General features: G+C 42.5%; 1 protein-coding gene across 2 annotated transcripts in view; it reads left to right on the top strand.

The window, feature by feature from the left end:
- Positions 1 to 16,018, top strand: part of CCDC93 (coiled-coil domain containing 93) — a 103,727-nt gene that overhangs the window by 55,187 nt on the left and 32,522 nt on the right. For both annotated transcript variants that reach the window (XM_010860777.1, XM_010860778.1), the window contains 2 exons: positions 9,836 to 9,952; positions 13,719 to 13,781. In XM_010860777.1, the coding sequence (XP_010859079.1) occupies positions 9,836 to 9,952; positions 13,719 to 13,781 (180 nt within the window). The remainder of the gene's footprint in view (positions 1 to 9,835; positions 9,953 to 13,718; positions 13,782 to 16,018) is intronic.

Below are 16,018 nucleotides of genomic sequence, written 5' to 3'. Positions count from 1 at the left end.
ATGGCTGGATGGCATCACCGACTTGATGGACGTGAGTTTGAGTGAACTCCGGGAGTTGGTGATGGACAGGGAGGCCTGGAGTGCTGCGATTCATGGGGTTGCAAAGAGTCGGACACGACTGAGCGACTGAACTGAACTGAACTGATGTAGCTAATAATAAGTACCAGGTTTGCATACATGCCTGTCTGACTTTGAAACCAGTCTCTGTGACAGGGTAGTGTCCTCAGAGGGCAGCATGACAGCCTCCTTGGCCATCCTTAGTGTCTGCCTCCCAGGCTTTTTTCAGTGACAAAACATCGTTAGACTCTCCCAATGTCTAACTGCCCACCTTGGGCTGAGTGGAGTGAAGAGGCCAGGTCATGCTGGAAACTAACCACAGAAACAAGTAAAAAGGAAAATGATGCAGCCCAAGCATTCACACACAGTCGCACCTAAGCTATTGAAAACTGTGGAATTTTCTATTTGGAGTATGTGAGTGGCTTTTCATATCACTGGAAAATGCCACATTGAAATGTTCTCATCCAGCTCTCCAGAGTGTAATATCCTAGCCAGAAGACTATCAACATCTCAATCTTATTTTAAGAAGAGGCATTTTGGGTCATCAGGAGACTTATTTTTAGAAGGAATTCTTTTTCTCGGTAGGTTCTGAAATTTTTTTCCTGTCCAGCAATTAAGAAATTCTGACACAAATTACTTTTGACCTTTTGATTCTGAGAGCTGTTCTCTTGGCAGTTCATCGGAAGCCTGTATTCTGTCTTGAAATTTTATTTTTCAAGAGCATTTGGGGCATCTCATTAGTTGATTAGGACCTGGGTGTAACCACAGAGAGGTAATAGCCATGGTCTGGTCAGGGATGCACATATAAAAACCCAACGGGAAAACAAACAAACAAACAAACAAACAATGGAAGGAAAGTCTCCTCTAAAGAAAGCAGACAGCCACGTTGGTAGGTGTGGTCTGCATTAAAGTAGGTTTTGTCCCCCCTCAACCATGGTCAGGTTGGCTCTACATGATACAACCAGCCGAGAAAACTGCTGCAAGTTCTGTCACTCATTCACCTCAAGAGTAGCCTTCTAGGAGCCTTTTGGTTGCAAGTGATAGAAACTCTGCCTGGAATGGTGGTATAAGCAAAACAGAGCCTTTTTCAGCTCTCAGAACAGGAGGTGGGGGTGTCCATGAAGGTAGGGGTCCCAGGGACTCACCTGCCTTGTCATCTCTCTCTGCCCTTGAAAACTTGCTTCACTCTGCCTCCCTATCACCTGGGGGACCTAACCACAGACTGCTTCAGTCTCCAGCACCCTCCCATACCTGTGTGTAAAGTCCTAAGAAAGGGTTCTCCTTTGTTGGTTACAGGCTTCTCTTGCGGCTGAGCTGGTAAAGAATCCGCCTGCAATGCAGGAGACCTGAGTTCGATCTCTGGGTTGGGAAGATCCCCTGGAGAAGGGAAAGGCTCCCCACTCCAGTATTCTGGCCTGGAGAATTCCTTGGGTTGCAAAGAGTCAGACACGACTGAGGGACTTTCACTTTCACTTGTTGGTTACAGGTCAGGTCACATACTCCTCCTCAGCCAGTTGCTCTGGCCAGGAGGTGGGCTTATTGATCAGCAGCCCCTCTGGAACAAGAGAGAGAGTGGGAAACAGTGATTCCCCAAAGGTAGGGCATCGCTGTTACTAAACCAGAGGGTGCTGAGTATTCATGATGGCTGTACTGCCATGAGCCTGTGTTCATAGAAGGTCCTTAGGGATTCTGTCTAACTACACTGGATGGCATTGACCCGCGAGAATCAATGGCTAATATGTCATCTGCCCTCCTCATGCTTTATTTCTCTGCTCTGGTGTTGTATTTCCAATTAATTTTACAAAGTCTTCTTAAAGAAAATAGCTATAATTTATAGGTATTTTAAGTCTTCAGCATGATTTCTTTTCTGCCAGACAGCTGACAGAAATAACCCCCTAGATGGAATGATCTTTTTCTTCAGCAACCATCTACTGAGCAGTACTACGTCCCAGGCAGTTTCAGGTATAAGGACAGGGATAGAGTTATAAATTCTCACTGAGGCATGGTGCTCCCCTGAGGAGCCCCTGGGTAGGAGTCAATCAGCCTGTAAAAAGAAGAATTATGGAATAATGTAATTCATATGTTTTCAAATGGATGCCATTTGCTACTTGATTGGTGTTGGCACTCGAAATGTCAGTATCTACCCAAAGAGAAGTGACAGTTGGGTATTTTTTATACCGAACTTTTCTCCTGTTAATAGGCAGAATGGATGACTTTAAAATTATACCCAACTGAGGTGAAATGGAAAGTAATTGTTCAAGAGGGCTGGGGACTGGGTGAAGATACCAGTCCCCAGGACCTTGCCTGAGTCAGAAGGTCATGGGATGCTAAGCAACCAGGAGTCCCTGACTCCTCTGGAGAATCTGTCCTGAGCTAGAGCCAGTGTGATTTCTGATAAGCTTGGAGGTGATTGTTTCTAATCTCATCACCTATCCCCACCCAAAAAGAAAAACCATTTTTCTAGCAACATTGGCATGCAGGATACAGGAGAGGAGCTGCCCTCTTAGGGCCCTACTACTGGGACACAGATAGAAAAACCAGGTTGGGATCATGGTGATGAGGGCTGGGGAGGGAGGGATTTTTTAAACCCCTTCCTCCTAGACTCCATTTCTTCACATAAGGTCACAGGTACTAGACAGGTCATATTCTAAATCTGTAAACTTCTGGAAGGCCAAGATTTCATCTTCCATCTCTGTTTCTGTTGCCTAACACATCATATGTGTATGCTGTGCTCAGTCATATCCAACTCTTTGTGACTCTGTAAACCATAGCCTACCAGGCTCCTCTGTCCATGGAATTTTCCAGCCAAGAATACTGGAGTAGGTTGCCATTTCCTTCTCTAGGGGATGTTCCTAACCCAGGGATCAAGTCCACATCTCCTGCCTTACAGGCTGATTCTTAACCACTGTGCCACTTGGCAGATCATAACACTCAGCAGAAGCCTCTTCCAGTCATCCATCAGCCTCAGTGGAGACTCACCCATAGCCATTACGGGTAACTGTCCCTCCTGTGGATCCTCTGATGCGTGGATCAGCTCCTGTTGTCTTCTTCGTAGCACTGCTCACAAGGCACTATTTCATTTGTCTCTGCCTCTTTGCCAGGACTAGAATGTATACTGTCAACCAGAGCTGGGAGCATTGTATATCACCTTTGCCATAATGGGGTTTTCATAAACATTTGTTGGAGGAAAGAAGGAAGGAAGGAAGAAGAAACCAGAAGACCATGCAAAACTCTCTCTTTCTCTGAAACAGTGAAGGCTTGGGGAGAAGGTGGCAGGTACAACACCTTTATTTATGAATGAGCAGGTATTACCTGACTAGACCGTGAGGGTCCAGAGGTGAGGTTTGTGTCTTTTTCCATGTTCCCAATGCCAAACACTTTGTCCTACATGTTATAGGATCTGAGTAAAGGTTAGTTGATGAAACAAAGGAAAGTGGTGAGAGAGATTTAAACCAATCCGAATTTAGAGATGAAGAAATTTCCCAGGTGGTTCAGTGGTTAACACTCCCACCTGCCAATGCAGAATATCCCAGGGTTGAGAAGATCTCCTGGAGAAGGAAAAGGTAACCCACTCTAGTATTCTTGCCTGGGAAATCGCATGGACAGGTTACAGTCCATGGGGTTGCAAAAGAGTCAGATACAACTTAGCAACTAAACAACAATCAAAAAAACCCTGTAAATCTGGAAAGAATGATGCTGATAATATGTTTGTGTCTCAGAACTGCTCCAGGATTTCCTAAATTCTGACTAAGTTATGCAATATGTACAAACTAACAATGCAGGGAATGGTATTGTGGTATTAGCTAATGAATTGGCCTGGTGGGATTGTCCCAAGCCACACAGCCTATATAGCTTATACCCTTTCAGGTCCTTTAGCAATTTGGATGAAGACGTAGAAATTAGCTTCATCCGATTTAAGTGTCATTTAAAGCTAGAAAAGAAAAGGTGGCTAATACATTAGAGAGTAGAATCAACATTCAAAAATATCTTAGATTGAAATTTTAAGCCCAAACTATATATTTTTTAAAGTAAGCATGAACTCTTTTATTTCAGAAAAATAGGTTATGCCAATTCAGGATTTGATGAGCATGCCATCTGACCTGACATTAGCTTGTGTGGGTAAAAGTGGGATGTTTGGGGTTTTTTACATGCCTCTGCGCATGGAGCCCAGACTTATGCTTCAAAAACTCAGCAAGGCTGCATGAATATGGGTCTTTGAAATTCATGGGATTTCATTAGTGGGAGTCAAGAATATTGAAAAGCAAATTTATGTATGCTGTTGCATTAGTGGGAGTAGAGTGTAGATAAGGGAAAGTGGGTGGTTCCATCCCAGTCTGCTGTGCTCAGATTCCATCAGGAATGCTTGAAAAGGATTATGAGCTAGGGTATATCCAGGGGAGAGCAGCCAAGATGGTGAAAGGAGCTGACATCTTCTTGTAAAGCTTGGAATGCTTCTGTATTAGAAAACTTGAACTGTTATATGAAAGTGATTATACTTTATCTCTGTGGCTTCAGGGAGAAATGAGCATGTATGTTTGAGTTTACATGTCTGTTTCTGCTCTTCGTTTCTGCTGACTTTTGCTCATGAAATTGTGTATGCTTTTGATTTTTGACTGTGAGTTCATTCTGCTTGGAAATTTCTCTATCAGACCTGGAATTGGAGCTCTATTCTTCCAGAGAGGATTTTCTTTTGCTCTTATGTGCACCTGGGCACACCCAGCTCAGGCCCACTGTGCATGTAGTAGGTTTTTGGTATCATTCAGGTAGTGTGTGTGTTTAGATTATAGAACTGCACAAGGGCATATCCGTTCTAACAAAATCTCATTGCAGACTTTTTTCCTTCCTACATCTGTGCCAAGGATTATGCAAAGCAGTTGTTGAATTCTAAAAATCAAAGCTTGAGATCAGTTGGTTTTGGCAAATACTCTCAAGAAAAAGGGCTTCCCTGGTGGCTCAGATGGTAGAGCATCTGCCTGAAATGTGGGAGACCTGGGTTTGATCCCTGGGTCTGGAAGATCCTCTGGAGAAGGAAATGACAATCAACTCCAGTACTCTTGCCTAGAAAATTCCATGGACAGAGGAGCCTGGTAGGCTACAGTCCATGGGATCACAAAGAGTTGGACACGACTGAGCAACTTCACTCACGCATTCAAGAAAAAAGCCAGCCTCCATGGGTACACCTACCTCCTGGATTCTCACTTCCACTTTTTGGCTTTCTAGGATTTCTTACATATTCTAGCTCATAGATTTTTTTAAGATTAAAAAATGAATATTTTATATTGCCTGTTTACTTGTTTTCAGTGGGAGGGTTCATCAGGGTCCGACAACTGAAATTCGTCTGCTCAGTATGGAGAATTTGTGGCATCCTCTTGATATAGGGACCCCTTAATTTTTTAGGGATCCCTTATTATTGATAGCTTTAGTGGCCATATTTTAATGGGGGGACATAGGAGAGATTCCTATATCAGGAAGGTTCTGTTCAGTTCAGTTGTTCTGTCGTGTCCGACTCTTTGCGACCCCATGGACTGCAGCACGTCAGCCCTCCCTGTCCATCGCCAACTCCTGGAGTTTACTTAGGAAGGTAGATGTGTAGATATGACCCTTTGGGTGTCTTCCATTATGAAAGTATATAGTTTTAGCTAAAGTAATCATTTTTTGTTTCTCTTAGGAATTTACTTACATTGAACTGGACTAATATTATTGAATGACATTTATATCTGGTTCCCCTTAGAATAGAAGCTGCAAACATCTGTCAGTTATTAGAAAACATTGAATCTGCACTAGATGCTATCTTAATCCACCCTGTCGTTTTGAAAGCACGTTCTTAATCTGAAATTGTTGAACAAAATTAGATTGGCATTTTAGCCCTTGCTCTAATGTAAACACAAATGGAATATTTATACGTGGTTGGCATTCTTTGAGAGACATTGGGCTTTTCAAGTAGAAATCAGTTAACTTACCCCAAGGACTTAATTTTTTTCTGTCGAGGATTTACTATAAAGCCCCTTCTATTCTCCATCTGTCCAATGTAGTCTCATCCTTTAAGATCCAACTTGGTCAGTTCCAGTTTTCTTCTGAGAAGACTCAGTGAACAGAATGTCAAATGAGTCATACTGTTTCAGAGACCTTGGTCTAGTTCTCTTGGCTTTGAGGAGAGTATTTGAAAAATGAAAATTTTCAGTTACTTAACACAGAAAGTGTGTTTCAAATAGAGAACAATCAGCTTTCTGTTGACTAGATTAAGAACTCTCTTCAGTTCAGCTCTAGAATAAATGATTTTTTTCTGTTCTAAAACTAACTTCCCGTTAAACAAAGAAGTTTGCATAGCACCATCTCTAGACTTAGGCAAATGGAGGAATTTGCAAATTTATATGCACTGTGAGCTTGGTCATGTGCATATTGTTCATTTTAATTGCACTGGAGAAATGTCAGATGTGGAAATGGCACTTAATATCCTGACATGAATGCTTTGCAGACACAAATTTAAGGGACTGCACAGAGCAATGAGAATTGCTACCTAGCAACAAGAGAAAGGATTTTGAAAGCCCATGTTTGCTTGGAACATATACTGTCGTAAGACTTGTTTAATATTAAGTTTATATGGAGACTTGAGCATCCTTTCTGTGAACTACAAATATTTTCTCTCTGGTTGGTTTGAAGCAGTTGTCTAGTAAAAGTGGAATCGGAAAACTATCCCCTCTTGGTGTTACGGATGGGCCCACTGCACTGGTAGAGCTGTGTTAGTGAGGCTGTCCCAGTTGGTGAGTTAGCTAGGCCCCTTAAAGTAACAGGACTCAAAATTTTTAGTTTCAAGAGCCTGTACGAACTCTTAAAAATTACTGCGTGTTCATTCACTCAGTCGTGTCTGACTCTTTGTGACCCTATGGACTGTGACCCACCAGGCTTCTCTGTCCATGGGATTTTCCAGGCAAGAATACTGGAGTGGGTTGCCATTTCCTACTCCAAGGAGTCTTTCCAACCTAGGGATCAAACCTGCATCTCCTGAGTCTCCTGCATTAGTAGGCAGATTCTTCCCCACTGAGCCACCTGGGAAGCTAAAAATTACTGAGGAGGTCCTGAAAGCTTACATATTAATTCACTTGCAAATGATAATGAAAAATGTTTTACACGTTAGCATCAGAGCAGTGATACCATCACATGTCATATAGCAGCTGGAAAATTTCAGTGTATGAGCATGAGAGAATGAGAGAAAAAAAATCGTATCTTAGTATCATTGTGAAAAGGATTTTGACCTCAAAGAACCCTGAAAGGATCTTAAAGAACCATGTGACTAAAAATTTAAAGTGAGAGAGAGCAGGAGAGCCAGTGAGCCTGGAAGTCCTCTTTCCAGATAGCAGGATAGCTACTGATGTTCCTGTAAGAAAGTTTCTTGAAAGTGTCAAAGGCACAGTTTCCAACAAGGCTGTGTTTGTTGCCAGGTACACTGATAAGAGAGTGTGAAAGCTAGGTGGAAAATGTAGTCGGGACCCTGGCCATAAAAGCAGTTTACCAGCAGGAAGGCATGCCGAGAGTTGGAGACATCATCCAACTCATGCCAGGTACAGAATAGCACTGAATGTGTACATCCGTACCCCCTCACCCCTGCAGCCTGGAGAAAGCCTTGCTGGGAGGTGACTGAGATGGGGATACCCTGCAGCCCACTTGATCATAGCTTGGCCTGATCCAGAGGCAAAAGGACAGTCGGAGGAGGTCAGGGCAGTCAAGACATCATGATGTCAAACCTAGAGACACACCATGGGGGTAGTCCCTGTGTTGGGGAGTTAATTCCATTTCAGATATCAGTTAACCATGAGATAGAAGGTTTGTGTAAATCTGCTAGTAAAGTACTGAATAAAATGCTCCGAGGATATGCCAGTGACATTTTGGAAATCAGTATCAAGGAATCTAAGATGAAGGTTAAATCCCAAATCTGAAATTAACTATAAGAAGAAAGCTACTAAATATGTAACAAGCTAAGTGGACAAATTGATAACTTAGTTCAGGATGATGCAGTCAAAGTGGAGGAGATATAACTGGTGAGATTGTATGTGTACATGCTCAGTTGCTCAGTCACGTCCAACTCTTTGTGACTCTATGGACTGTGGCCCTTCAGGCTTTTCCATCCATGGAATTTTCCAGGCAAGAACACGAGTGGGTTGCCAGTTCTTTCTCCAGGGAATCCTTGACCCAGGAATTGAACCCCTGATTCCTGCGTCTCCTGCTTTGTCATGTGGGTTCTTTGCCACTGAGCCACCTGCAAAGCCCATGATATAATTAATTATGTTTCTGACAAGTGGCTTGAAAATCAAGGAGTGCTCTTTCCTTCCCCCCCCTTTTTTTATACTCTCAAATAATTTTCAGAAATAGTTCTTCTTCCCCAGACTACAGGTGGAAAATATCTTGATGTGCCCAATGTTACATTTTTAAAAGTTAACTCCAATATGAAGAAACTCAGATAAGCTGGAGTATGTTAGTTGACATTTTCCAAAAATTTCAGGTGTCAGGGCTAGCTGTGTTGTAATACCAAATGCTTCTTTTTTCTGTTTCCTTTACGGCCTCCCAGCTCACAAGATGGAAAATGATGTTTCTTGCCATTTTAGGCAGCCACATCCTGCTGGTTGTCTCCCACCTCCAGAGTTGTTAAGCAGCAAAAACACTCATCGTCTGTTAACGGTGCCTCTGAATTATTCAGGGAAATTCTTAACCAATATAAATGATGACTATACCGTCCAGTTCCTCCTTTTCACATTTCTGTCTCTTCCCCGTAACTTTCAAACTGATGATCACTGTTAAAACATGCACAGAGAATCACATATTCAAATAGTTTTGTTGCACTTGAGCTTCAGACCAGTGATTAACTTGGAATTGGGATGTTTCCAGTAAAGAAGGTAGTGCAGCTATAATGGGTGTTCATTGGCAGGTGAATGAAGCTGTCTATTCTGTGATCAGCCGAGACAGGTTTTAAGGACTCCTTTTGAAATAGGGTCATCTTTCTTGTTTCTTCTTCCTGGGGCTTCCCTCTGGTGTCTTGAGGCAAGTGTTTGTTTTCATCATCTGCGCCAAGCTGCCTCCAATGGCCATCTGCCTCCTTGTTTGCATGGTTTCTTGGTATTGTTGCTACATTCATCTCATCACCCCAACCAGAACTCTCTCCCTTCCTCCCCTCCAGTCCTGACAGTGTCTGTGTCCTGTCCAGCCCTTCTTCTTCATCCCCTCATCATTTTACACAGTTTCAGGACCTTTATCCTGGTCTCTCTCAGCAACACTCACCCCTTTCAAATCCATCCTCTGTGAACACCAGAATAGAAATAATACGTTGTCCCATGGATGGGGGAATACTTTGAAATGCTGTTTCTTTTCATTATAAGTGCTACTGAATGGTTAAACTCTTTAACCATATACTTATAATACTTTGATGAAAGTGAATCAGTTCATGATTTTTGATAGCTCCAGAATAATCTCAAGTAGATATTAAGATGACTATGTTTTTCTTCATGTTTAAGATCTTATTGCTTATGTGATTATCAGCCTAACCCATTATATATCCCTGTGCTTCTGCACATGCTGTTTGCTTTGCCAGAAATGTAGATTCTCTGGATATGGCCTTTGGTCATTGTGTCACAGTCTTCGCTGGAGTGAGTTTTACACAGGACCCTGGGGCCCCATGGGCTTGGTTGTGGCCACCTGCCCAGCAGTGTTCCTCCCAGATGAGGCAGGCTGATTAGCCCACTGAGGTGAGCTAATTAAATCCTTTGGTTCTTCTGTTTGTTTCCCACAGCAGTCTGAACTGTCAGCTGAAGAAAGTCCAGAAAAGTTAGGAATCTCCCAACTACATCGGCGAAAAGTCATTTCCTTGAACAAGCAGATTCTGCAGAAGACCAAACAACTGGAAGAGGTTGGTGTTTTTTTTTCATAATTTCATTCTAGTAAAATAAAGCTATTCTTCAAGAAGGGAGAAACTAGCAAGGAGTCAAGATCTCTGTGTCAGAAAGATCAAAGGAGGCTGTAGAACAGGGGATCCATGTAATCTGGCCCTTGGGCAATCCAGCCTCCACCTGTTTTTGTAATGCATGCATGCATGCCAATCACTCAGTCACGTTCAACTCTTTGCGACCCCATGAATGGTAGTCTGCCAGTATCCTCTGTCCATAGAATTTTCCAGGCAAGAATACTGGAATGGGTTGTTGCCATTTCCTACATCAGGGATCTTCCCAACTCAGGGATTGAACCTGTGTCTCCTTCATTGGCAGGCAAATTCTTTACCACTGAGCCACCTGGGAAGCCTGTTTTTGTAAATATTAATAGTTTTATTGAAATATATGCATATGCATTTGTTTACATATTTTCTGTGGCTACTTTTCAAGCTTCAGTGGGAGAATTGAGACCTACAAAACAAAATATTTTTCTACCTGGTCTTTACAGAGAACATTTCCCAACTTCTCCTCTAAAAGAAGATCACAGGGCAAGAAGAGCATTAATTAATTCACACAGATTAGCTGAGCACCGCTGTGCTGAGCACTGAAATAGGCCATGGTGGTGAAAGAAAAACAAGTTGCGATCTCTGCTCTCAGGGTCTGGAGGCAGTGATGGGAAGACATATGCCATCACTTTTTTCTGTCTTTATCAATTTAAATGCTTCAGCCCCCTTTTTTTAGATTATAGAGATAATCCAAGTTCCCTATAAATAAACCAGCTACTATGAAACTGTATGAAGATAAAAATGAGACTCTCCTGGTACTCGTCCAGTCCTGCTCCTTAAAGCAACCCACTTTTCTAGGCTTTGCAAGCTCTTAAATCTGCTCATTCAGCTGGGGAAGGCGGGTTGTTTGGTTATAAAAACTGAGTTTGGTTTTCATTTATTTTATCACATATATCTCTCAGATATAGTAATGGCTAAAAAGGACTTTTTTTTTTTAAGAGTAATTACAAAGTATTTTTCATAATTAACTCATTCAGTTCTCGTAACATCCTTATGAAGGAGATACTTTTATTATTCTCATTTACAAGGAACCTGAGACACAGAGACGTGAAGTAGTCTTGCCTGTGGTCACACAGCTTGTTAGCGGTGGAGCCAAGACCGGAGCATGTAGATCTACCTCGTTCTTTCTGATGCTGCCTAGTGTGACGTAGTATATATGTGTTATGGCTTATTTAACCTGTTCCTCTATTCATGAGGGTTTTTTCCCAGGATTTTTTTCCCAGTTGTAAGTTTATGCTATGATGAACGTCTTTGTACAGTCATCTTTGTGCAAATATATAAATATTTCTGTAAAATGGATTTTAGGAAGTGGAACTGCTGGATCAAAAAATATATGCATTTTCAGTTTTTCTAGAAACTGTCAAATTATTCACCAATTATTTTACTAGTTTACACTTCTACACGTAATAGTATGTGAGAAAATCCAGACCCTTTAAGTCCAAGATGATCTGTAAGGTCATGTAGATCGAAGGCAACTGGGATACCCCTGCAGCCTTAGTGATGGGAGCCACAGAGCGAGTCTTAGGCCACAGAGAAGTGGGAGGAGGAGTACAATAAGGGAAGGAACGAAGAACATCTCATGGTCCAACAGGGGATATGCTGTAAAGGCAGAGAACAGGAAGGCAGCTAGTAGCTAACTGACAAGAAACCTGAGATTGAGGAAGGAGGACCCAAAGGTGGTGTTAACCAGTGGGCTAAGTGTTGGGGGGTCAGTATAGGGGTTCATGATAAATAAGAGGATGGAGGTGGCAGAATCATGGAAGACTCCAGCAAGACAAAAACTTAGCTAAGCTACTGGGACAGTTCCTGTTAGAGAAAAGATGAAGGAAGCTCTTATTAGTTTAGTTAATTAAAGAGAAGGGAAGAATCTTCCCTTCCTTAGCAAGTTCCTACTTCCCTGCCAGGATCCAGCCCTCATGGGTCTTTGTTGGTGAAGCCTTCCTTGATGAGCAAGCTGACTCTTTCCTTGGCTTCCCCAGGCCTGTCTCTGGCCAAGCTCTTCTTATACTTTAATCCTCAGCTTACTGGTTTAGCAACTTGAGGGGCAAGGTTTGTGCTGTGTTCTTTGTCTTCTACCGTATACCTCATTTGAGCAGAACCTTGGGTAAATGTCAGATGGGTGGGTGGGTACAGGGTTGGGAGTTGGTGCAGGAAGGTGGGTGAAACAGGTGGGAAATGGCAGGATCTCTTCCCGGAGCTTCAAGAGTTAAACCATTAGGATTTCAAGAGAAAAACAAACTTCCTCCAGAAATACTCTCATCCACCAGTGATACAGATAGTTTAGTAGGAGTCCTTATTGCACAGATGGCTCCCTTTGCAAAGGGAGAGGCCAAAGCTCCCAGCTTCCCCGGCCTTTATCTCTCCTGCCCTCTGCTTGTGATGGCTTCCTGAGAGGCCTGGCTGGAAATGCATCAGTCATAAAGACGGGTAACTCGAAGCACGATTTAGGAGTAATGATAGTGTAGGTGGTTTAATTCTAACTACATCTGTAGATGATGTAATTCTAATAGGTCGCTTACAGGCTCAAACATGGGCCAAGTTGAAAGTTCCCTGAAAATCCTGTGGGTAGGACTCCTTGCTCTGTCTTCTGGGGCCTGGGTTCAATCTTGGGTTGGGGAACTAATAGTCTCACAGGCGGCATGGCGTGGCCAGTAAATAAATGAATATATATTTTTTAATGGGATGAGTTATTTTGAAATAATTGTTGAGACATAAGATATAATTTCTCATTGTTAATTTGTATGCAAGTAACAACTGAAGTGTTTGATGAGTCTAACTGGTTTTCTACCACATCCCCTTTTCAAAAGTAGTAATGTACAAACCCTTTGAGCTTTGAATAGAATGTTTTCAGATATCTGTAAAAGTTCATAGACAGCATGGGATACACCTTTTTTGGTAAAGAAAAGGTAAATGACATTTTTGAGATATAAGTTTATGATCGTGTGATTTTGAGCAGTAAATGTAATTCACCTTCTTTCTCTTCATTGAAGTCCTGACTCCTTTCTCCAATCTGACATTATTTGCCTTCCTGTCAGATTTTATGCTAGGGCTTCCCAGGTGGCACAGTGGTAAAGAATCCCCCTGCCAATGCAGGATACATGAGAGAGGCGGATTCAATCTCTGGGTTGAGAAAATCCCCTGAAGTATGAAATGGTAACTCACTCCAATATTCTTGCCTGGGATATCCCACGGATGGAGGAGCCTGGTGGGCTACAGTTCATGGGGTTGCAAAGAGTCACACACTGAGCAACTGAGCATGCACACACAAATTCTATGTTAGATTCTTGAGTGCAATTTGTATCCTATGAACCAGCATGTTCATTAACTGAATTGATTGTAGCCATATAGTAAACTCAGACCTGAATTTGAATCTAAGCTTTATCAGTTATCAACTATGAAATTTTAATGATTTACCCCTTCTGAATCTTTACTTTCTCATTTGTTAAATAAGAATAATGTCTTCTTCCATTGAATGTAAGAATTCATTGTTAGGATTCATGCAGAATACCTAGTACATCACCTGACACATGGTTGGTGCTAATTGAATCTAAAATGTCCACATTTGCTCAGCTTAAATCTTTTTGAGCTCCCATTTTCTCATCTGTCAAACATGGATACTGCCAGTATCTGTGCTGTTGTGAGGATCAAATGAGAGCAGATGTCTTTTATCTTTCATTTACAGCTTCAGGCAAGTCATACTGACCTACAAGCCAAATACGAAGGAAAAAAGAAAACCCTGACAGAGGTGAGCAGATTTCCTTCCTCCATGGGTCTTGTTGGGAATTGTTTGACCTGCACTACTAACGGGACACTCACATCATCAGTCCGTGTGGAGGGGTCACGGTCTCTTTCTCAGGGCTCAGGTCCATCTGGACAAAGGGCAGTCACACAGTAGCATGTCTCGAGCCATGTTTATCCATGCTACCATGTTCTAAACCATCAGGGTCTTGGGTGGAGGGGAAGATTGCCGTGAGCTGCAGAAAAGCTTCCTGAGGACAGAGGGCCTAACAAGCAGGGTGGCCATGTGAAAGAACACAGAAGATCATTCATAGTAAATGACTCCTGCTCCCCAAGCCACAGGCTGGAGAAAGTACCAGAACACTGGATTCCTTGAGAGTGAGAAGGTCTCTTTTTGTAAAATGACACAACTACAGAGGGTATAATTTGTTGTTCAGAATTGCCAGTGATCTCCTGGTAGAATGGGGGAGGGAGTTTCTGGAGGAAAATGGGGTTGTATGTCTGTTTTGACCCCATGATCCATTTCCTAACCCAGATTGCAATGGTGCTCTCCTCCATCAGCATCACAGCATAGCTTACCCACCACTTCCAATTACCTAGGAAACCAGGTGAGAAAAGCAAATACACAAGATGCCAGCTCTGGCATAAGGGGAGTTTAGGTCTTTCTATTTCTGTCCCTGTTTCTATGGAAAGCTAGTCCTCATCTGGGTCTGAAAAGCTCTCCTCCCTGTGACTTTGGTGCTCAGGCAACAGCTATCCCTGTGAGGTCCCCACCTAGTACTTTCTGGACCATGTGGAAACAGGACTGATCTTCAGAGACATTTCTGAAGCTAAGACAGTCCCTATTTTTTTTATGTTTTTAATTTCGTATGAATTTGCACTTTTAAAATGGTAGTTTCTCTAGCAGTATGCAGCACTTAGTTCCCTGACTTATTATAAACCTGACAAAGCTTTGTGATTCTGACCTGGACTGGCCTCTTCAGTTATTGTCAGAATGTTTGAGAAGGCAGGCATGAGGATAACAAATTAGAGGAGTTTTTAAAAATTCTTTCTAAAGATGCCCGTGTTGCATTTGGACACATCCGCTTTCTTTACACTGTTCTGTGATTCCATTCCTTTCGGATTAGATGGGAAGCTCCTTGGTGGAACCCCTCCTGCTGTCTTCCTGTGCACACTCCCCAGTCCTGGCTTAAAGGATGCCAAGTCATGGACCCATCTTTGTATAACAGTCTGGAAAACATTCAAGGCAGAACATCTTGATAAAATCCTAAGTGGCTGTCAAGTCACTTTTGGTACTAAAGACTGAATCAAATATTTTTTGAGCTTTAGTTTCCAAGCTCTTCCAAGACTCCAAGGTCTCAGTATTTCTCTTTACCTTCTAAGGTCTCATGGCTCAGGCTGGGGGCAGAGCGATGGTTTCTGCTGAGTCAGAGATCTCCATTGTATTCCTGTGCACTGGCTTTTGGAACTCAAGTAAAGGCCCTTTCATTTTGGGTGAAATTCCTCTTGGTAGATTGGATCTAGGCTGGTCTCTGGAGAGAGATCAAGCCCTGAGCCTTTGGAGTGGGAGTGCTGACTCCAAGACCCTAGACAACCAGAGAACTAACCCTAGGGAGTATCAGATAATGAGAACTCACACAAAGGAAACCGCTTGAATACAAGACCCAGCGTTACCCAACCACCAGTAGCACCATGTGCAGGATGCCTCATCTAAGCAACAAACAAAACAAAAATACAAACCCAGTCATCAGCAGACAGGATTACTACCTCACTCAGCCTTGCCCATCAGAGGGAAAACAAACAAAAACTCAGCATAAATCACACCTATACAAAGCTTACACAAACCACTGGACCAACCTTAGGAGGGCAGAAACCAAAAGGAAGAAAGAATTCAAGCCTGGGAAAAGAAGCCCTCCAACACTATCAGTTACATATACACAATGGAGTATTACTCAGCCATTAAAAAGAAAACATTTGAATCAGTTCTAATGAGGTGGATGAAACTGGAGCCAATTATACAGAGTGAAGTAAGCCAGAAGGAAAAACACCAATACAGTATACTAACGCATATATATGGAATTTAGAAAGATGGTAACAATAACCCTGTGTACAAGACAGCAGAAGAGACACTGATGTATAGAACAGTCTTATGGACTCTGTGGGAGAGGGAGAGGGTGGGAAGATTTGGGAGAATGGCATTGAAACATGTAAAATATCATGTATGAAACGAGATGCCAGTCCAGG

This window comes from Bison bison, unplaced genomic scaffold, assembly GCF_000754665.1.
Source record: "Bison bison bison isolate TAMUID 2011002044 unplaced genomic scaffold, Bison_UMD1.0 scf7180017864471, whole genome shotgun sequence".
In the NCBI taxonomy this organism is placed as follows: Eukaryota; Metazoa; Chordata; class Mammalia; order Artiodactyla; family Bovidae; genus Bison; species Bison bison.
This window is presented reverse-complemented; position numbering and strand designations above follow the sequence as displayed.